This window comes from Nothoprocta perdicaria, unplaced genomic scaffold (assembly GCF_003342845.1).
Source record: "Nothoprocta perdicaria isolate Ctin4 unplaced genomic scaffold, notPer1 scaffold_48, whole genome shotgun sequence".
In the NCBI taxonomy this organism is placed as follows: Eukaryota; Metazoa; Chordata; class Aves; order Tinamiformes; family Tinamidae; genus Nothoprocta; species Nothoprocta perdicaria.
In genome coordinates, this window is record NW_020455732.1 from 2982174 (window position 1) to 3002742 (window position 20569).

A 20569-nucleotide genomic window follows, 5' to 3' on the forward strand; every position below is an offset into this window, starting at 1 on the left:
GAGAAAACAACAGAACCAAGCACTGTTAAGAAAAGTAAACGTTTTTGCAAAGAAACTGAGACCCTGTTGTGTCTAGAACCAAGATACCAAGGAGTGGGAATTTTTGTAATAGCTAGGAAAGAGACTGCAAAGAAAGCACAAGACCCACCATTTTTCCTCGAATGCACATCAGCTTTTGGGTTTTGCCAAGAATGGACACACAGACCATGCAACGCTAATGCTGCATGGAGGGCAGAGGTGCCAACCCACTGCCAGCAGCTCAGTCCTGCCAGACTCACCGCTATCCCAATGAGGACGTTACAGAGCAAGAAAGGTCCCCAAAGGCAGTAGGCAATTGGGCACCACCATGGGCCAGCATACGACTCAACACTGACCTGCTGTCCTGTCCCCCTTTCTGCTCTGCAGTGAAGAGGTCCCAGGACCCGGTCTCAAGAAGTGAAACACAGTGACAAGAAGAGATGCATCAAAGGGCATCCATCCAACCAGAAACCAAAGAGCTGAAGAACAGCAGCGGGTAGCTCTCCTTGTGCCAATCAGATGTCCACAAATGGACCCCCAAAAAATAAGCTGGATGCTTACCAAGGCCAAAATTGAGAGGCAAGGCTGGGGGGAAGAGGGTACAGAAATCAGGTTGACTGTTCAATTAACATCTCTCATCTTGATAGACATCAGCAATGCCAGTCACCTCACCAAGCCACCTCTGAAGGCTGAATTCCTTGGCACGCTCTCGGATGCTTGAGAGCACAGTTGAGGTTTGCTGCTGTTGGGAGAGTGTCAGGAAGAACAGATGGCTCCTGGGAGCCTCCCCAAATCCTCCCAACAGCAAAATACACTTCACGTGCATTGGGTACAACCAATGTTTTCTTCACCCAACAGAACAGCAGCAGCTTGCAGATTCACACTCCAGCTTGCAGATTCCTACTCTGCACCCTGGGCTTTTGGGGGTTCTTCCACTCTCCTTCTCCCAGTCCCCACTAAAACACAGATGATGCTGTAAGACTTAATATCCTGGACATCCACATGTGAAATCTCCTGAAGCACCTTTGCCATTTTTGAACATAAATACAGATTATTTGAAATGGCAACTCATAAAAATGGAGAGTCGCCTAGGCAAAGAATTGAGACTCACTGAATGCTGGCAAGTTCAGCCTCCCAGAAGGCAACTCTTGTTTGCAACTGTGGTTATTTTCATATTAATCTTTCATATTAATACACAAGCATACATTTTTTCCTCACCGTCAAGATCTCAACAAGACTTTTTTTTTTTCCTTCTTTTCCAACACTGATGAGCAATAAGTGTGAAAACTCTAATGGAGAAAAAAAAACCCTGTGAAAATTCTGAAATTCTGCTAATAATCCTGAAATAAAAATATTAAAAAAACAACAAAAAACACTTAGTTTCTGCAATAAAGACTTAAACAGGAATCATAAAATAACAGTACAACTACAAACTCTAAATTACATTTTTAAAATATAACTATGCATGCATAGCCATATACTATACATGCTTGCTCCCTATGTAGGTATAAAAACATATTCTATATAGTTTTAGTCATTCTACTGCTATTAAATCCTAGCTTGGTATTATTTATGTATTAGTCAAAAGCATAACCATCTGGCCGCTGTCTGGTCGGTAAAGCAGTTTAGCAAACAAGCCAGACAATTCACATCTTTCCCAAACTGCTTAACTCTTGCACTACATTAAATAAAACTCAAATAGTGCTTGCTACATGATTGCAGTAAAGTGTTGTTTTTTTTTTTATGTGACATTCTGTCATAAACACAAAATCTTTGCCAACTGTACTGTATAACAAATCCTTTTTATAAGTCCGTGTTTTATAGGATTTAACAGAAAAAAAAGGCAAAAATAAAAGCGAGGGAAGTCAGTGAGAGCACAATGTCCAGAGGTCTCATTTTCCTCAGCCCTCCACTTCAGTTTTCTCTACACATGGATGATATATGTAAATTTTCTCTACACTCTATGGATGATATATGTAAATTTTTCAGGCACCTGGGGCTGACTCTCCTCCTTAAAAACCTCCTGTTTTGGGAAACAGGATTACCAATGGTTTTGCCTCAGCACAGCTTCATACAGAACAGACCAATTACCCCACACATGTTCAAAGCCCAATGCAAACTCCAATCCAAAAAGACATTTTTATGACTTTCTGCAGTGTTCCTAACATAGCTTTTACCCTCACTCCTTCAATTATATGATTCAATTACTGTATCTCTCTCTCTCTCCTTTTTTCTTTTTTTTTCTTTTCTTTTTCTTTTTTTTTCTTAAACTGCAGCTACAACACTTGGATGACCTGTTTAGGCAAGGAGAAAGATATAGCATTTTATGCAACAGGGTCATGGTCAGGTCTTCCTACCTACCTACCACGTCAGTGTTCTGTAGGCTTAATTCCCACTTAAAATGTTGAGTTTAGCAGGAAGTGAAGGATCCTTAATGCATTTACCATGCAATCCTAAAAACATCATCATCATCACGCGGTGGGCAACAATAACAACCAATCTTGATGGACATCAACGATAAACACTGACATCCGATCAAGACATTTCTACGTGGCTCATCTGAAGATGCTCCATGAAACTGTCATGTAGCCTAGAGGAGAGGGGACCTCAAGACAAACTCACAACGTGTATTTCAAACAACAGGACTAAGGCAAGGAGCCTTTCAGCACTAAGCTTTGCAGGTCCCACCAGCTTTCAAAACTCTTTTCTGCAACATTTCCGTGCTGTTCAATTATGTCACCAGTATGCGGAGCTGCATCCACGTCAGCACATCCGTGCAGCCAGAGCCCACTTGTGTTTGAGGTTGGAAGCAGGCAGCGTCACCTGGGAATCACTCTGTGTGCTGCCAAGCAGACAAGATGTTCCACCACGGGCTGGACGCTGCCCTCACGTCCATCTGGTGAGATGGCAGCGCGCCCAGCCACTAGCGGCATGGGTCTCTGCCAGGGACAAAAGTTATCAAGGATTTTGCATAGACTAAGCCCAGTTAGAACGAAAAAGTAGCATCTTGGCCAAAGGGAGAGATACCTCTGTGCCTCTGAACAACCAGGAATATCACCATAAACCAAGAGGGAAACAGCAGCCAGGGACATGGATGGCAATGGTCAAGGACCTTTGTATAAGCTAACAAAGGATTTTTTCTTGAAAAGACAGTCATTTTGGGAAAAAAAAAAAGCAAAGATTGGATACCACCAAGTAAAACATGCCTACTACGAGGGATATCCCACAAATAGGCTGTGAGAGTCCTTGCTCTTTATAGATTAGAGAGTAGTGACTAAGTGACATTTCTAGCACTGCTGTGAAGTAGGTCCCATCACCCTAGCCCACTAAGGGTGGTCCTTTCTATGTTACACGACATATAAGTAGGATGAACTTGTGCTTCACCCAAGCACACCTACACAACATGGCATTAATTAACCAAGGGATATAACCTAAGTATACTAGTTTAAGAATAGGTGTGATCCCAAATCTGCTTTAGTAGCAGGTTTTTTATATTTATTATTAAATTCCAGGGATTGGAACATCTCTTGTATGAGGAAAGACTGAGTGAGTTGGGCTTGTTTTCTCTGGAGAAGAGAAGGCTGAGAAGGGACATGATTAACATGTGTAAGTTCATGAACGTGGAATGTAGGGAGGAAGGGGCTAAGCTCTTCTCAGTGGTGGCCAGTGATAGGACAAGGGAAAATGGGTGCAAGCTGAAACACAGGAAGTTCCATCTCCATGTGAGGAGGAACTTCTTTACTGTGAGGGTGACAGAGCCCTGGAACAGGCTGCCCAGGGAGTTTGTAGAGTCTCCTTCTCTGGAGGTCTTCAAAACCCACCTGGATGCCACCCTGTGCCACATGCTCTAGGTGTGCCTGCTTGAGCAGGAAGGTTGGACTAGATCTCTAGAGGTCGCTTCCAACTTTTTAATCATTCCATGAAATCATCATTGAACAACAACTCCAATGTAACGGTAGGAAAAGGGATGGAAAAGGATTGGCAAGCAATGGGAAATTGGTTTATAAGCACCTAGAGCAACTACTTGCCCATCTCTGAACCTATACAAGTTGTTCCTCCCACCCCACCTAAACCACTAGCATGACTTCAGCCACATCAACAGCCACTAACAGTGCTCACAAATCCTGAATATAAATATCCTAGGTGAAGTCTAACAGGATTTCAGGGGAGCTCTCCTGCAACAGGCACATCCTAATCTCCAATTTAAAATCCCTCCTTCTTCCTAAGTGTTTTCCAGGCACTTCCTTCCTCACATTTGAGCTTTAATCCCTGTCCACTACCAGCTGCCTGAGTCCATCTCCAAGCAAACATCATTGATGGAAGGATAGAGAGTTTTTGATGCTACTTCTGGACTTATTGCATGGATAAAACCTTTATTCTTTCTTTCCTACTTAGTCCATCTCTGTTTGCATAAGTTTGGGACAGCTGTGTACACATTACACAATGCATAAAAGCGAATACGGGTGCAAATAACCATATCTTTATATCTAGGTTTTAGAACTGTCGTCCACCACTCCAGCATTTCAGCACCTACCGGGTAAAGTGTTTGTATACATTTCCATTCCCATTTTGTGTCATGTACAAATATTATAAAACTTTGTTTTCTTTTAGAGTTTTCAAAGTAGAAAACAAGAAGAAGAAAAAAGCCCGTACACACACAGAAAATGCTGAAAACAGCAATTTTATTAGTTATAGTAAAATACAAATCTCTGACCTTAAGGATTTAACTAATTAGATAATTCTAGGGAATGCAGAAGGGGAAGGAGACAGGAAAACAGCAAATGAAGAGATCTGCACAAGGCCACACTGTAGAGCTGTGGCAGAGACGATAAGACTTGAAAACTCATGAATTCCAAAGTCTAGAATCTTAAAATTCAATTTCTATCATTTCCAAAGCTGGATACTCTGGATATACTTTCAGGAGAGAAATGGCAATAAGGTTGTCAAACAGCACTTCTTCAAAGCACAGATGGTTTTGCAATATTTTGGCTATTAGGTACTACCTTAGTCTATAACAAAGTGGTTGTCTGTCCATAGCAAACTGCACACTTCTGCTCTGTATTTCCAACCTGAAAAAAACACATAACTCTGCTGCTGGGGGAATAGCTGACTCAGCCAGAAGTGGCCCCAAAATGCTGGGGACTTCTGCAGCGCTTGCAGAAAACAGCAGTGAACAGGGCTCTCATGCTCCTGCTTTTAAATAAGGTATTTCAAGCCTAAGTGGGTACCTTGAAAGATGTTTGCAACCCCTCAAGACTGCAGCTGGCAGTCCTGCTCCCCGAGCTAAGGAGCAGCTCATGGGATGATTAAATAAACCTTCCCAGCGGGAATACTGGGGGTAGACATCGGTATGATGGCAACATTCAGGTGACTCATCCATCCATCCATCCATCCATCCATCCATCCATCCATCCATCCATCAGGCTGATTTACTCAGCGTGACACTTTTGTGAGCTAATAGCGCTGTCACTGAGAATTACATACTGGAGTTTTATTATTATTGTTATTTCTTTTCTCCCCACCACGGTGATGTAAATATGTCTTGGCTGTGGTAGATGTGCAGAGCGCAGCCTTGCTGGCAGCCCCCGCATACCGCGAACACATGGGTGGCATGGGCTAAGTTTGTCACTTGCAAACTTTCTTACAGGCTTAATAACCTCCAAAAAGAGACACTGTTAGCATGAAGCATGCCCAAAAAAAGGCTTTTCTTGCCCACAAAAAGCTGGAGCCCCACAGCCTCACCTGCACTGGGAGGGTTCCCTGTCCTGAGTTAACAGTGAAATCACACCTGGGAAATGCTTGGGACACAACAAAATCAAGCCAGGAACAGTTCTCACTCTGCTTTCACAGTCCAGCAATGTCTACAGGTGCTCCTGAACTTGCTGGTGCTCATATGACAATAGCTAGAAGGTCTTGTTAGCACCCCCAAGTCGACCAAACCTAGAAGAGACCAAGTCAAATGCAATTCTTGCCTCACTGAAGGTCCTACGTTTCCTGCTAGGAACAGGCAAAAACTTGGTGACTTTATAGCAAGCCATAAGGACAGCAAAACTGTCAGTATCTTCCAAAGAATAGGATGGGGAATGTAACATAGATGGGACAAAGTTGTTCTAGCAATAGCAACCTGCTCCTGGAGCCATTTTCTTTTCAGTCCCCATCATAGGGAAAGAACTGAAAGACCTCAAGAAATAGGGCAGCAGGACTGAGATACACAGATATGAGGTGCCCAAAATTAAAGCCCAGGTCAGTCTCTGCTATTAAAGGAATGTCTTTCCACCCAGAAACACATCCGAGGAGTAAGGCCTCAGTTTTGGAGTTTATGAGAGACTAAACAAACCACAAGCATGTCTTTGCTGTGAAGATATTGATGTCAATACGACGAAGAGCACAGAGAGAGGATCTTCTTAAGCTGCTTCTAATTTGGCTGTAATCAGGTGGAAAATGGAACAAGATGCAGAGAGGATGAGATGTTTAAATGTATTTCTAGCTGAATATTGCCTAAGGAGAGGTTTGTGGTTTTGTTTGCAGGCTTTGCTTTAAAGACTGGGAGTCCTGGGTATGATTTTTTTTTTTTTTTTCTTTTCTTTACATATTGATGGTAAAATAGCTTTGGATGACAAAGATAAGATGACTAGCAAATACAAAACCTAGAGGAAAAAAATTATCTTTACCTAAGAGGTCTTTTTTTTCTTTTGCCTTTTCAGTATGTTTACTTTTTTCTCTTTTTAAGCACTATGAGGTTGTACAGCTCACCATAGCATATTTCATTAAAACGTTTTACTCCAATGGGGTTTTCTAGTTTTGCTAGTTATATAAAATGCATTTTTCCACTTAACTTCACTGAAGCACTGAGCTTATAGCTAAACATTTATTATAATGTTAAAATTGCTAGCAGGGATAAGGGCAGAGGTTTTCAAAACAAACAACTTCAAAGTTAATTCTGGTTTCAAAGTTAATTCTCCTGGCAATTCCTTTTGCTATAAAACAAGTTGTTCATTATTCTTTAATATGTTTTCTTATGTTTAGGTTTATTAATTCATTAAATCACCACTAAGATCTCTAAGAACTGGATGGAAAACTGAGAATATCTCTAAATTCACTGAAACTGGACCAAGGAAACAAATTGTTAGTGTTCTGAAGTCTTGCTCAATAGCAAAAAAAACAATATGAAACAATTCCTCTGCAGATGCCATAAAGGCTTTTTGAGTTGTCTAGTGGGAGTAATCACCTTATTAGGATTTTTAGAATTGCACACATCTGAGCTTGGGTAAGTTCTTCATTTCAGGCCAATTAATGACTTATTTCATACCACTTGAGTCCTATACTTTTGCCTGTCCCTAAGTTTAAGGAAACCCTCCCACTACAGTAGGACCAAAGACCCAGGAGCAAAAGGCAGTCATTAAGATCCTCACAAACACTGTACAAAACACAGGTAATATCACTTTCTTTACAGATCAGGTGACAACTGGGATTCATATTTGGAAAACAACCTAGAAATCACAGCTAAAAGGTGTTACAGAGGTCACACTTTAAGCATTTACTTTCATTATATACTTAAGAGACTCCATCCAAAACACACATTTTGGTTTTATTGGTTTTATTACCGAGGGAGGCCTTGTTTCATCCCTCCTTTGCATAACACTTAATTTTAGGAATGCTTAAACAGGTGGTTGGGTCCCTTGCTTCTCCGGTAACACAAGCAGTTGCCACAGACAGAGCCAGCCCATCTCCCACACCACGTGGCTGCAACGGCCAAAGGTTTCAGCGCTGTCTTCACCGAAAGTCATTTGAGAAATGAATATTAAGCAGTAAAAGGATTAACCACCTGCTCAACGCTAATGAACCACAGTGGGACTATTTGTGTACTTAGAAGTTTAAGTGTGTTGCAGTAACAAGATGCAAAGCCAGCGGTGAATTCCTTCGTACCCTTCGTCATCAGCCTCATATTTGCAAGAAGAGACAGCAAAGCTGAAAAGAGACATGAGCAGTAGAGCTCTTCCTCCCTACCTGAACACAGCATCCGAGAGGACGACAACCTGGTTGGCAGGATCGATCATGTCCAAGGTCCAGGTTTCTCAGTACTGTCAGCATTAACTCATTGGAAAAGGCAGTACATCAATAGAGCCTGCTTGCTCTACCATGAGGGCAAGCTCTGGAAGAACCTACCACTGATCTGGGGCACTCTTTGAGTTTGTCAATGAAATTTCCACCAGCAATCACTCTTCTCAGCAGGTTGAGGAGCATGCAGGTCTTCCCATGAAAACAGGGAAAGGAAACCAAGAAGTGCAAACCAAGGGATGTGAACTCCCTGATTTTTTTGAGGGAATATCACCCGTTATTCCCCCTAAGAATCCATTATTCCCCTTCAGAACCATGTGCACTGGCTACCCAGCTGCTACTGCCACAGCATCCCCGGCGAGATCCTGCAAGATCTCACACTAGTTTTGTGCCTTTTTACCTTTAGCCCCACAGGGCCACCTGCTCCAGAGCTAGCATAAACTGGAGCCAAATTCAGTTCAGGCTGCCAGCAAGATACTGCTATCGTGCATTAACTTTACCAGCACTTACGTGCAACTTGACATCCAAAAGCTGGATGGTGTGCCTCAGTGGCGAGTAGATATTACAAAGAGGAGGACAAAGAAAATTATAGACCTGATTCCAGGAAAAATGTTAGAACAAATTATTTAACAATGAATTTCAAGTATCTAAATGATAATTAGGTGATAAATACCCAGCGAACACTGCCAAGAACAACTGTCATGAAGCGATTTAATTTCTTGTTCTTTGACAAGATAACCAACCTAACAGTCAAAGAGACAGCAGCAAGGGCGATACATCTTGAATACAACTCTTCATGAGCTGTCTTCATGAGCGACCTGAGGAAAAACAGCCTTGACAAAATCATCGTAAAATTAACCACTTGACCCAACACCCCCTTGAGCTTCACCGCACTTGAAAAGCATCACACCTCTGGGATTCAAAATTACCTTCTCCCATTCAAATCTGGCTTTTAATGCCCAGGGCATGGTAAGGTTAATAAAAGCAGTTTTAAAAATTTCCTGGCGAGTGGTATTTTAATTTGAGCTCTTTGAATGTCCTGACCTCTGTGGCTTCCTGCGTACAGCAGCTTTTGTTCATCTTTCCCCCAAAAAAGCCCACCGTGGGTGGACAGGTCGAGCATTTCAGGGGTGAAGTCCTGCTGCAGTGCAGAGTTTGGTCTCCATCCACTTCAAACAGGACTTATCAGCTACTTAAAAAAAAAAAAAATCGTATGAAGTCATTTCTTTCTTTTTTTCTCCATTCTGATGTTAAAAAAAGGAATATGCGGGGAAAAGAAGTGTTCAAGATGCTTTTAAGGGCCTGTTTTCTGCTCATTTTCACACCTACTTTCTAAATTTCTGTGCAACACAGCTAATACGTGGAAAAGCTCAAAAAAGAAATATCTGCTCTATTTCTGGAGCCCCATTCCACATCAATCTCTCCCATCATTTAGTTAATGACAATACCTGGGGAGAAGACAATGAAAGACGCACCTTGGGAGCCCCCTCACAACACATCTGCAATGGATATGGGATATAGGATGTAGGATATAGGAGGAGCACCCTGATTATGTTACGAAAGCTGTTGTTTCTCTGCTTGCTTTTGCTTTTTCACAGTCCCCCAAGGAGGCTCCACCGTTACATGGGTCACTTTACTTAGCCCCCAAACGATGGGTGAGCTGAGCATGACGGGATACCTATTCAAATATTTACGGATTCCAAATGCCTTCATTTATTCTGTGTTTGTATTAGAAAAAAAAAAAAAAAAAAAAAAGGATCATTTTGTGCAGTACAAAAACTATTCACGTTTTTAAACAGAATTGCAATGCATTGAGATTTATTGTTTGTCTATTCCACATTTTGATTCTCTTTTCTTACGGTGCTTTTATTATGCCCAGATACCCCATTCTTCCTTCCTTTATGCTTTAAACTTTTCCTTGTAGAATAGTCTGAAAAACACTATTTAAAACTGAACAGACAACTCACACTTAATTCAATACCTTCTCTGCGCTTAAAGAAAAGAAAAAGAGAAAAAAAAAGCCAAAATTCATAAGAAAGCAGAAAACCAATAGAAATCTTTATACTGCCTTTTTATTCTTATCCAGTGGGAGCAGCTATTTGCAAAACAACAAAACACTTCCCAAGACCATTTGCAACCTTGACAACTCAGAAGCTGAAGTCGGGCTTAATGAATAGCACTGAAAGCAACTTAAGAGAAGGGTGACTGTTTTCCAAGAGCCAAGTGAAAACGAAGCCCTTTGACATCTAGCAGAGATCTCAATCCCTGATGCTCCTGCAGAGGTCTGAGGCACGAGTGACACCTCCATCAAAGCCAGGCTTTGCCCAGAGCCAGTCCCAAAATTAAACACAACATGATGAAGATGCTGCTAAAGCTAAGAAGGTTTGCCATAAGCCAGGCTATATAAATGCAGGCATGGCCGTACAGCATCTCACCAACAGGGCTGGGAGCTTGCCTGTGTCAGGAAGGGACCATGCTAGAGCAAAGACCTTCGACAACTAGAGGTTATCATCATTTTTGTGCAAATGACAATTTGCACCAAAAAAAATGGGAATTTTAATGACTTTTTAATGACAATTGTATTATGCATATATTTTACTTTATTTTAACAAAGCATTGTATTATGTGTATATTTTAATTTATTTTAACATAGCATAGCTTTACACTGTGCATTAGAGATTGTTTCAAAAACACAGGCTGACATCTGGATGCTTCTGCCTTTGCACTTTAGTTTTTCTAGAGTCCCTTCAGGGAAGGCGGGAACAGATAAGGAGACTAAATCTTGACTTTGCTTCAAAACATATCACAAAGCTGGAATTTGCAGGTATTTGCAAAACACTTGTCCACAGTTCTCTGCATTTCCTGAGCAAGTCTGGTTTCCCCACTGCCACATCTGAGCACACTCCCCAGATCAAAGCAGCCTCCCCAGCAGTAAAAGCACCTGCTCTGCATATCTCCCATCTACTCCCATCACTAATGGACCCACAGCCAGCCAGAGAGCAACCACTGGGACAACCTTTGCACAGAGATGTTGGGAGGTGATAGCAGAGACAGGTTTGTCTGGAGATCATGCTTCATTTCTTCTTTAATTCCCCAGAAAAGTCTCCAAAATCCAAATTGGTGATGTTCTTCCACAGCAAGCAACAAGATACATTGCACCTTCAGATCCTGAGCATGCTGAGGTGGCTCGTGCTACAAATCAACCCAACACCTTGGCCTTCACCTTTGGAAATCGTTATGCAGAAATTACCTCTGGGGAGCAGGTGATATTTAGCTACTGAAACGCAGCAGACACTTTGAGCATGAACACGTAAAACTTCACTCCCTAGAAAGTCAGGTAAAGTAAATTACAGCAAGAGATCGATACTTTACCAAGAGGTTGATAGCCTTGTCTTGAAGGGCCTCCAAATGGGTTCCTGCTTCCAAATGCACTCCCATCAATGGATCCATAAGACATTTTCTAGATAGCAGTGAATGCAGGATTTTATTTTAAACCTGTGAAAACAGAGGAAAGGACACATGTGACACGGGTTAAAAGTCAGTTAAATCCCGGTACTCTGACAACAACAACAAACGGCAAATGAAAAAGCACAGACTTACAGACCTATTTCTAAATTTCAGGTTACCTACCAGCCAGGGAAAGAGGCACTAAAATCCCACTCTCGTGGCCTCTAGCTGATCTCGAGGGCAACCAAGTCATTTGACCTCTCTGCGCCTTATTTTCTCCAGTGATAAAGGATAACCATTTATCTGTTTTGGCCATGGCAGGACTTTAATTCCTCCCTGTTCACAAAATGCTTCGAGATCGCGAGCTCGTAGACAAACACTGGGCACTCTATCAAAAACCAGGGTAAAGCTGTCTTCTGGAACATTACACTATGGAGATGCCTGGGAGCCTATCTATCATACTGCAGACTTGATGAGCTCTCAAAAGGGACAGTTTACTGCTATATTATAAGCTCCTGGCCCTCTAGCATAAATATTGGAGCCAGAAGGATTTTTTTTTCTGTTTTTAAAGGGAAAAAAACATAATGCTGCAAGACCTAGATTTAAATCAATAAGGTTCTAGCAAAGAAAGCCTCTCTCTTCTCCCTTCCCACCACAGACGTCTTCTCACCAACATCCTTGGGCATTTTTCAGCATACAAAGGGGTTCTTAGGTCTTAAAAGTATCTCAACCCTAAAGCATGGAAGAGATGATGGCAAAGGAAGAGCATGGATAGAGCATGGAACAAAACACAGCAACAGTACTAAATCCCGAAGCTGTTTCCTGGAAAAAAAAAAAAAAAAAAAAAAAAAAAAAAAAAAAAAAGGACAGTCTGTAAGCTGGGGAGAATGACTTGTTCACTGAAAAGGAGAGAATACAACACTACCATTAGGTAATCCTTCATCATAAGCAATAGCATGAATCTGCAGTAGAATAGCACTGAACTGTCCAGTAGGGTGGACAAGTTGGCATGAGATGACTGGAAATAGCATCTGTCATCCATGTACTGAGCTGCTTTGCCTTAAAAATGCCACTTTTTAAATGAAGGACCTCTTCAAAACCCAAGCCTTCAAGTATCTCTTGCCAATAAGTATTTGCAACCCATCACTGCTATGGCAGAAGATGCTGGAGTGGACAGCAAGGCAAGGGGATGCCCAAGGCTTCATGTTTGGCTCTAATACTGGAGGCACATGGCTGGGACCAGACACCTTCACTCTGATTGCAAAATGCTGAGAACAGCCTCTGATTTGGAAGAGCTTTCTGATACATGGCCAGATTATTAATCATGACCCCCTGTTATCCTGGAGCCCCAATGTCCACATGATCTCCCAAACTCCATATGATTTATTAATTCAAGGCCTTGTTGGTTACTACAGCAGAGGGTGCACTGGCTCAGCAGTGTGCTGTGCACTGAAGTTACTCCTTTCCCAGGTTCATCTTGAAGAGCAGAGCACTAGAAATCTCCAACTATCCCCTCAATCTGATGAGACAACTGTTTCGGCAGCTCTTGTATTTCGTTTTCTCTTTTCATCTTTTTAAACATTTAAATACAAGAAAAAAAAAAAGAAAAAAAAAAGAACAAAGAAAAACTGAGAAAATTCTGGATGAGGCTCCTCACACAGCCTCAGTGTACCCAGGTAGGCAGAAGGAAAAGGGATGTGTGTGTATGACATGTATGTGTGCTGGGTAAACTGAAAAAAAAGTCAATGAGAGTAAAAAGTTAAATGAAAACATTGGCAAATAAAAGGTTTCCAATATACTGGAAAAAACTCTTAAGTTTTATCTTATTTTCTTCTTATTTTATATCTTGTTTTTCCTCTTTTCTTATGGATTAAGAAAGCTGTAGGCAGGGTAGGAGGAGAACATAATGGATGGAAGACTACCTCCAGACAGTGGCTGATCCTTGTACGAGGGAAAAGAAATAGGAAGCAAACTTCCTTTTTAGAGATGGGGCAAGTGGAAGCTTATGCTGCTGTACTGACTTTCCTCAAGGCCACATAAAACAAACGGAGTAAAAGAAAACAAAAATAGAGTGGCATGGAAGAGTGGGAAAAGAAAAGCTCTTCAGAAAATTCCAAATGCTGATTTTTTTTTTTCTTCTTTCAAAGCACATTTTCATTTTAAAACCTTTATTTTCTCTCTCTCTTTAAACAATAAAAAGAATTACTTGAAATACTTGTTTCATCTTAACCAACCTTTGTAGAAACAACCACTTCCCTCCCACTTAACCCATTGAAATACTCCTTATTCACAGAACTCCAGAATCACATTCTTGCACTGCAGTACTATATTTACAGCAAAATTTGAGAGCAGATCTCTGTATCTCTCCTTTGACTGGCAGGAAAAGCATTTTCCTTTCCATTCCCTCAGTGCCTCCCAATTCTTTCATTTCCTGCTCCTCAGGGAAGCTGATCTAAGGGCAATTAAACATGTCAACAAGAAGATGTATGAGAGGTTATGGAGGCTGTAGAGTCTTCATACTTGGAGATATCAAAACCCAACTAGACTTGACCATAAGCAACCTGCTGTATGTGACTAGATGGAGCTGGAGTAGACAGTCTCAACCACTTCATGATTCTATGACTTTCCTTCTAAGGTTTTTTTCCAGATTAACTTCGAATGACCAGAAAGACATTGGTAAGAACAAACTCAATGACAATATCTGTAGATTAAAAACAAACAAACAAAACCAGAGTAAAAACCAACACATATTTGGCAACAAATCATATCAAACTGGTATCAATTTCTTTCTGAATCAAGTATACAGGTTGCAGAGTCAAAGTAGCAAAAAAAAAATTTTGTTTTGTTTTGTTTTTGTTATTATGAGGTGTCCTGGAATGGCACAAAAAGCATATTGGGGAAAAGCATGTGAGGGAGGCACATTTTGGTTCAAAAATGGACTGTCATAACCAAACAATTAAATAGGTTCCACCAAGCCTCCCCCCAGGACTAGTTCCATTTGGTGTTTTTAATATGAGAGCAGTGATGGAACAGGCCTCAGACATATTAAACACAGACCTGATGTCCAACAAGGAGGCTAAATGACAGCTACTGAAATCATAGACATCCTAACCAAGCAGGAGTGATAACTAAGAAAATAAGATGCTGTGTAATTTATGTTAACCGCAAGGAGCTGCATTTAGAAAGAAGCAAAAACACTGCACAAAGGATGGAGAATGACCAGGCATTGCCAATGACCAGGAAACAAAATAGCTGAAAAGGACCTACGGTTACTACAGGACTGCAAGTCCAACATGATTACACAGTCACATTTTCTACAGAAGTATCAGACACATCAAGGGATGTATAAATGCAATTAAAACCTTCAAGTCTTAATCCTTTTGTTTGACTTTATATTCCAAAGCCTTCAGCGGTAGGTAATACACTCTAGGAAAGATTTTACCAGAAACCATTCTAGAAGTAGCCCTAAGGATGACAAAAGGTCAAGAAAACTTTACCCGCTAGGAAACACAGAATAAATGGAGTTGTTTTCAGAAGGGAAGACTGACTGGGAAACATGAACATTCAGATCTGTGCGATACTGCTGCACAAATGCAAGGAATAAAACATTTTCTTCATTCACAATGGACAAAAAAAGGAATAGCTCTAAAATGAAAACAGCACACAGACCATGTGATCCATTGCAAAAGTGGTCTCTGATATGCAATATCCAGACAGATAAGTCTTGTATTCACATAGATCAGAGTGCACACACATTGCAAGACTGTCCAGATTTCTGGGGAAAGAACATCAGGAATTCAGTAGTGGATTAAGTGAGATCCCGTGTAAGCCAGGACCAGGTATTCAGGTAACTTCCTTGCCCTAAATTTTACTCACAGCCTGGATAATGAACACCTGCCATCTATGAATGCAAGCGGCAGTGAGAGCAATGGTCTGGCACTCAAGACCCCTGTACTTTATTCCCAGCTTTTCTAATGCCTTGCTGATGGAGAAGCCCATCCATCAGGGCCTTGCAGAAGTGAACAGTGATGATGACACATCCATTTTGGATGACCAACTTTAGATACATTTTCTGAGGTTTGTAGACTAGATGGAATCCTTGTACCATCCAGTCTGACCTTCTTTGTAAAGAGAACAGATTATTTCACACAAATCAGCTTTACCCATCAACCTCTACAGCCTCTGGCCAGACTGGGGTCAACTCTTTCCATAACAGACTTCATGGCTCCTGATGATGAAAGACCAGCCCCATCCACTCTGTTAAAGAGCTGTATCTCCTCATCTCTTGAACTCTGCTATTTGAACTCTCAGCTGCCTCTTAACCTTCCCTCAGATGAACTAAACAGATTGATTCCCTTTCATTTCTCATTATGATCCTTGTTTACCAGCACAAATCACAGGATGAAGGCAGAGCACTCAGCATGTTCTTGCTTTCTGTATCAATATCTCTGTTTCTCTGCCTGTGAAATGCAGAGAATTGCAAGGGGCTAGGATTAACTTAATATAAAAGTTCTTGTAAATTGTACTGTATTTCCAAATCCCCTCTAATGGGTTCCTCCTCAAACTTGATTCTGCCACTCATGTCACAGTCCTGCAAGTTTCCGGAATCTTTTGGGGGATTTCTTCAATTAATAGAAATAAAACTCAATAAACCTCTATGCTGTTTACCTGGAAAAACTCCCTTCTCTTTTTTTCTCAGAAAGTCTGAATTTATGAGCAAGTTCTAATGTTAAAACATTTTTTTTTAAAATCAATGGTTTTAATATTGAGTAGGTGTAATTGCACAAATCCCTGAGTGCTCACTGAACCTTGTAACACAACTGTCAGAGGTCAATCAGAATAGCTGCAGGGGATGACTTTCTTCTTTCAGGATATGGTTTTGAGGTAATTTATGCTCTTTTTGATTTTCTGTGATGTCTGCAATATTAACATTCAGTTCTTGGGCAGCTTTGAAAAGCCAAGGCAAGGAAGCCGTGCAGGTACTGAATAAGTGATTGGTAGGAAGTGATGGCTCAGTAAAAATGGTCCACAACTGATGTCCAATGGGTAGCGGACAGAAGAGGTATCTCACTAGATGACAATACATGTGCTTCCTTCCACTTGCATCCCAAATAAATATGAATACCAATGGTACCTTCCTTGTACTTCCAAGTAAATATGAATACCAATGGTACCTTCCTTGGTACCTGAAATCATGCTGATAACAATGCCCTGAAGAGCACATTCTCTAGTCTATGTTGGTAAGGCACAAAATAAGGCAACAGATAAAAAGCCCAAGACATGATATCTACAGACTTTCTACAAATCAGCTTGGCTACCAGAAACTTCAAGAGACACATATGTACTACTTGACAAGCACAACGTCACTTATGACTGTAAACAATATGACTCAATACAGCAAAACACGCTCTTGCCCACCCTCCTCCATCTGAAGTGTACTACAGAGCTAAGAGAACGCCCACAGCCTTAAGGCATTGTAGAGTAGGCGCAAAGTAAAAACAGCATGGATTATCCAGAGAAAAAGCTTCTTCAGCTACTCTGGAGATCAGCTCAGAAACAATGAGAAAATTCTATTTTTTGAATCCTTCCTTTTCAAAGACTTCTTTTGAATAGAGTTAGCTTTTCTTCCTTTTGGTATAGATGCCACTATACATGTTTGCAGGAGTGGAGGAGGTTGTGTCTGAAATAAATAGTGCCATGACAGACTGCGAAGTCAGAGATGGCAGGATAAGACCTCCACATATTTTAATATGATAAATTTTGAGCCACAGAGTCAGCTGGTTCACTGTACTTCCAATTTGGATGACACCAAGTGCTGTGGCTGATAACATTATACTTGATTGCAAACTTCACTTAATTTCATTTTTCCAGGAGCCCCACAACACTAGGCAGCCCCAGCACAGATTGTTACTGCCTCATCCATTCTGTCATCAGTCAACAATACCTCTGATTTGCGGCTAATAACACTCATCAAATATATATATGACCCTTTCCTGTCAATCACAAGGTACCTCCTTCACCCCAAACTCATTGCAGATCCAGTCTAAGACCTCCTCTTGACATCTGTGGCCTGTGGATCTGATAGATCGTCAGACAACATAAAGGAGAGGGAAATCACAAGTAATAAAAATGGAAAGGAATGATTGCCTGCAAATCACTGGTATTCATTTCATATTGCACAAACGTCCGTTTATTAGAAGCACTAAGAACAGAGATGAGACAAGCAATCTGGAAGCCTGTTGTGCTCCTTTCATGTCAGTCCCAGGTGCCACTTCAAAAAGCAAAGTTTTCTTACACATCTAGTCTATTGCAAGTCTTCTTAAGAAAAGAATCCAAGACAGTCTGCAAACGAGCAGTACGTCACTAGAGAGAGGTTGGCCTTAGGCAAATGCCAAGAATGAGGGCTGGATATATGTTGTTTGGCTTGGGAATCTCAGATTCATAGACCTCGGTCCTTGTTGTATAAACTTCAAGGGAGCAAAGGGAGCTATTTAGGGCTGCTAGAGAAAGTCTTCCATCAAAAAGATCACAGATGTCATGGAAAGATGGATGCCTTCCTTCTTCAAAGCAGCAACAAGGCAGTGCACACAAAAAACAGTTTGGCTCCCAAGAGCAGGAGCCAAGTGTGATAAATGACAAAGAGATTGCAGTAGCAAGGTCAACTCCTAGGACCGAAATTTCTTTTCACTCAGGGAAGCAATCAGGTTTGTATGATACAGAGGTATTTAGATCAAGAAAAAAAGTAAGAAAGACTTCTTTGAGGGAGACCCAAGATATTTTAAAGTCTATTGCCATAGAGTTGTGTGTAACATTTTCTATTCAACCTCAGGCTATATGAGTGGCTACACCCAGATGACTTATTCATTCCTAGGTCACTGTTAGCTCAGTTTGATCGAGAAGTGATGTCATTCTTCCTATTCTTTAAGCTGACATTAAAATAATGGTTAAACAATATTTCTTCTGGCTCCTGCAGGAGAAAATGATCTATACAGCCTCCAACACTGAATCTCCCTACTATTAATGATCTGAATAGCGCCTGTTCTAATCCACCAAGGTTTTTCTTTCCTTTTTTTTTTCTTTTATTGCCTTTTTCTAACTGCTGTTTTTTGTCACGTTGTCTGCTTTTTGTGAACCTTGCATGTAGAACAGTCTTAATCTATCCATATGCTAGACAAACACAGAAGTATTACATATTTCAGTGAACAGCAAAATTAAATTTCCAGTCAGTTCAGAATCCAGGTTTCATCTGCCTTTTCAGGGGTTACAAAAGATGAATATTAACACCTATTTGCAGTAAACAAACAGGAAGGAGTAACACAAAGAAGTAGAAATTGGTGTCTAGTTTGCTGCTGTGACTTTAGAGCAAACTGATGAAGTACAAAAGATGCATGTAGAAATGGACAAAAACCAAAGACATTAACTCAGACATTAAGATTAACAAAAGCATTAACTTACAAATTAGCACCCAATTTCAGAAGAATAAGGAAAAATACAGCAGAGGCTGATAAGCAATTTTGAGTCCACAGGATCGTCTTGATTGATACATGTTCAATGCTTTCGGAAAGCAGATACAAGGTAAAAATGGGACTCTTAAAATAATCAAGTAATAGGTTACTCAGTGTTTGTGTCCTGCTCACACAACTAGTTTCCAGTACATCATTTCCTAAAGCTATTAAAGCTATTACTATAGTCTGTATATACAAGCCTAAATTCCCATTTAGAAGAATATTCACTGATAGCTGTGTTATGAATACAACCTGCAGAAGGTCAAATGAGAAAAAGCAGAGTCTAGTGGAAAGAGATAGTACACAGCTGGAAATTCAAGAGTCTTTCACCTTTTAGTCATGAAGCATCAAGAAACAGTAAACCACCTGATATCTCCATTTCAGATTTCCTGCCAAGACTAAGGAAGTTGATAGCAGTCAGTGGTCTCAGAAGCTTAATATTTGGTGGGAGGAGGATTTTTTTTCTGAAGCTTTTTTTTTTTTTTTTTCCCCTTAATCGGAACAAATGGAAACATATGGAAACATAAAGACAAAAAAAGAGATGCTGTGCAGGGCTTTCCAAGTTCCTTCCCAGAGAGACAGAGGTGAAGTCAGCACTCAGGAAGGCAAAATAAAGCACGGTCAGTAGCTGAAGGGTGGCTAGGAAAGTCCTCAGAGAGCCCTGAAAGGCATCAAAGGCTGCCCTTGATGAGCTAGGAAGAGGGAATGGTAAACACACATAGCAAAGGTGAAGAATGCAAGTTTTTGCAAATATTTCAGGGGGATAAAAAGAGGGGAAGATCATTCAACACAGCCCAAGGCAATAGCAAACTGGAATACAGGCATGGCACCAAACCTTAAGTAATATTCGCCTAATTACAAAACTGTTGGCCTTATCCAATAACCACCTTCCACTTTATCTGAAATCAGATAAGGCAAAAGCAGTGAAGAAGACATCATACAGCAGGAAGGTTATTGGTGAACTACAAGTTACTTCTTTCATAGAACTGATTTTTTTCACCTCCCTGTTCAGAAAGAAAAACCTTACCTAATAATGAAAAATTCCTTTGGGTTTCTATACTTACTCAAATTTGTAAATGAAGCTACAAAAGACTTCCAAATAATGGCCATGGTATAAGAAAAGAAAAAAAATAAGGAGTGAAATCATGTGCTGCAACCCCAAGAAGTTGCTGATGTCCCTAATGACTGCACCTGGTTCTGGGAGCCATCCTTGAGAATCACTGTTCAGAGTCAGCAAAGGTTGAAAACCAAGTTTCCTGCTAAATTAAAGTGTATTTGATGAAAATCCTCCATCACAACCGCACTATGCCACTGTACACAGAAGAAAAAGGTATATTCAATTTTCCAACTCACCCACCTTTGCCAAGACCCCTCACTGAACAAGAACACAGCTGAAAGGGAGAAAAAAAACCTATATTTACCTGCATTTTGCAGGAAAGGTGAAGTGGCTGACAGGGCTCTCCAGCAATTCATAGCAGTTGATATTAGAAACCTGGCACGTGAGGGTACTTGAGTCAAAGGGACCCTCTTCTTGATCCACT

General features: G+C 40.8%; 1 protein-coding gene across 2 annotated transcripts in view; it reads right to left on the bottom strand.

Annotated features, from left to right (window-relative positions):
• TSNARE1 (t-SNARE domain containing 1) overlaps window positions 1-20569 on the bottom strand; it is a 362567-nt gene that overhangs the window by 301720 nt on the left and 40278 nt on the right. For both annotated transcript variants that reach the window (XM_026047164.1, XM_026047163.1), the window contains exon 2: window positions 11449-11571. In XM_026047164.1, coding sequence (XP_025902949.1) covers window positions 11449-11533 — 85 coding nt within the window. In that variant the 5' untranslated portion in view covers window positions 11534-11571. The remainder of the gene's footprint in view (window positions 1-11448; window positions 11572-20569) is intronic.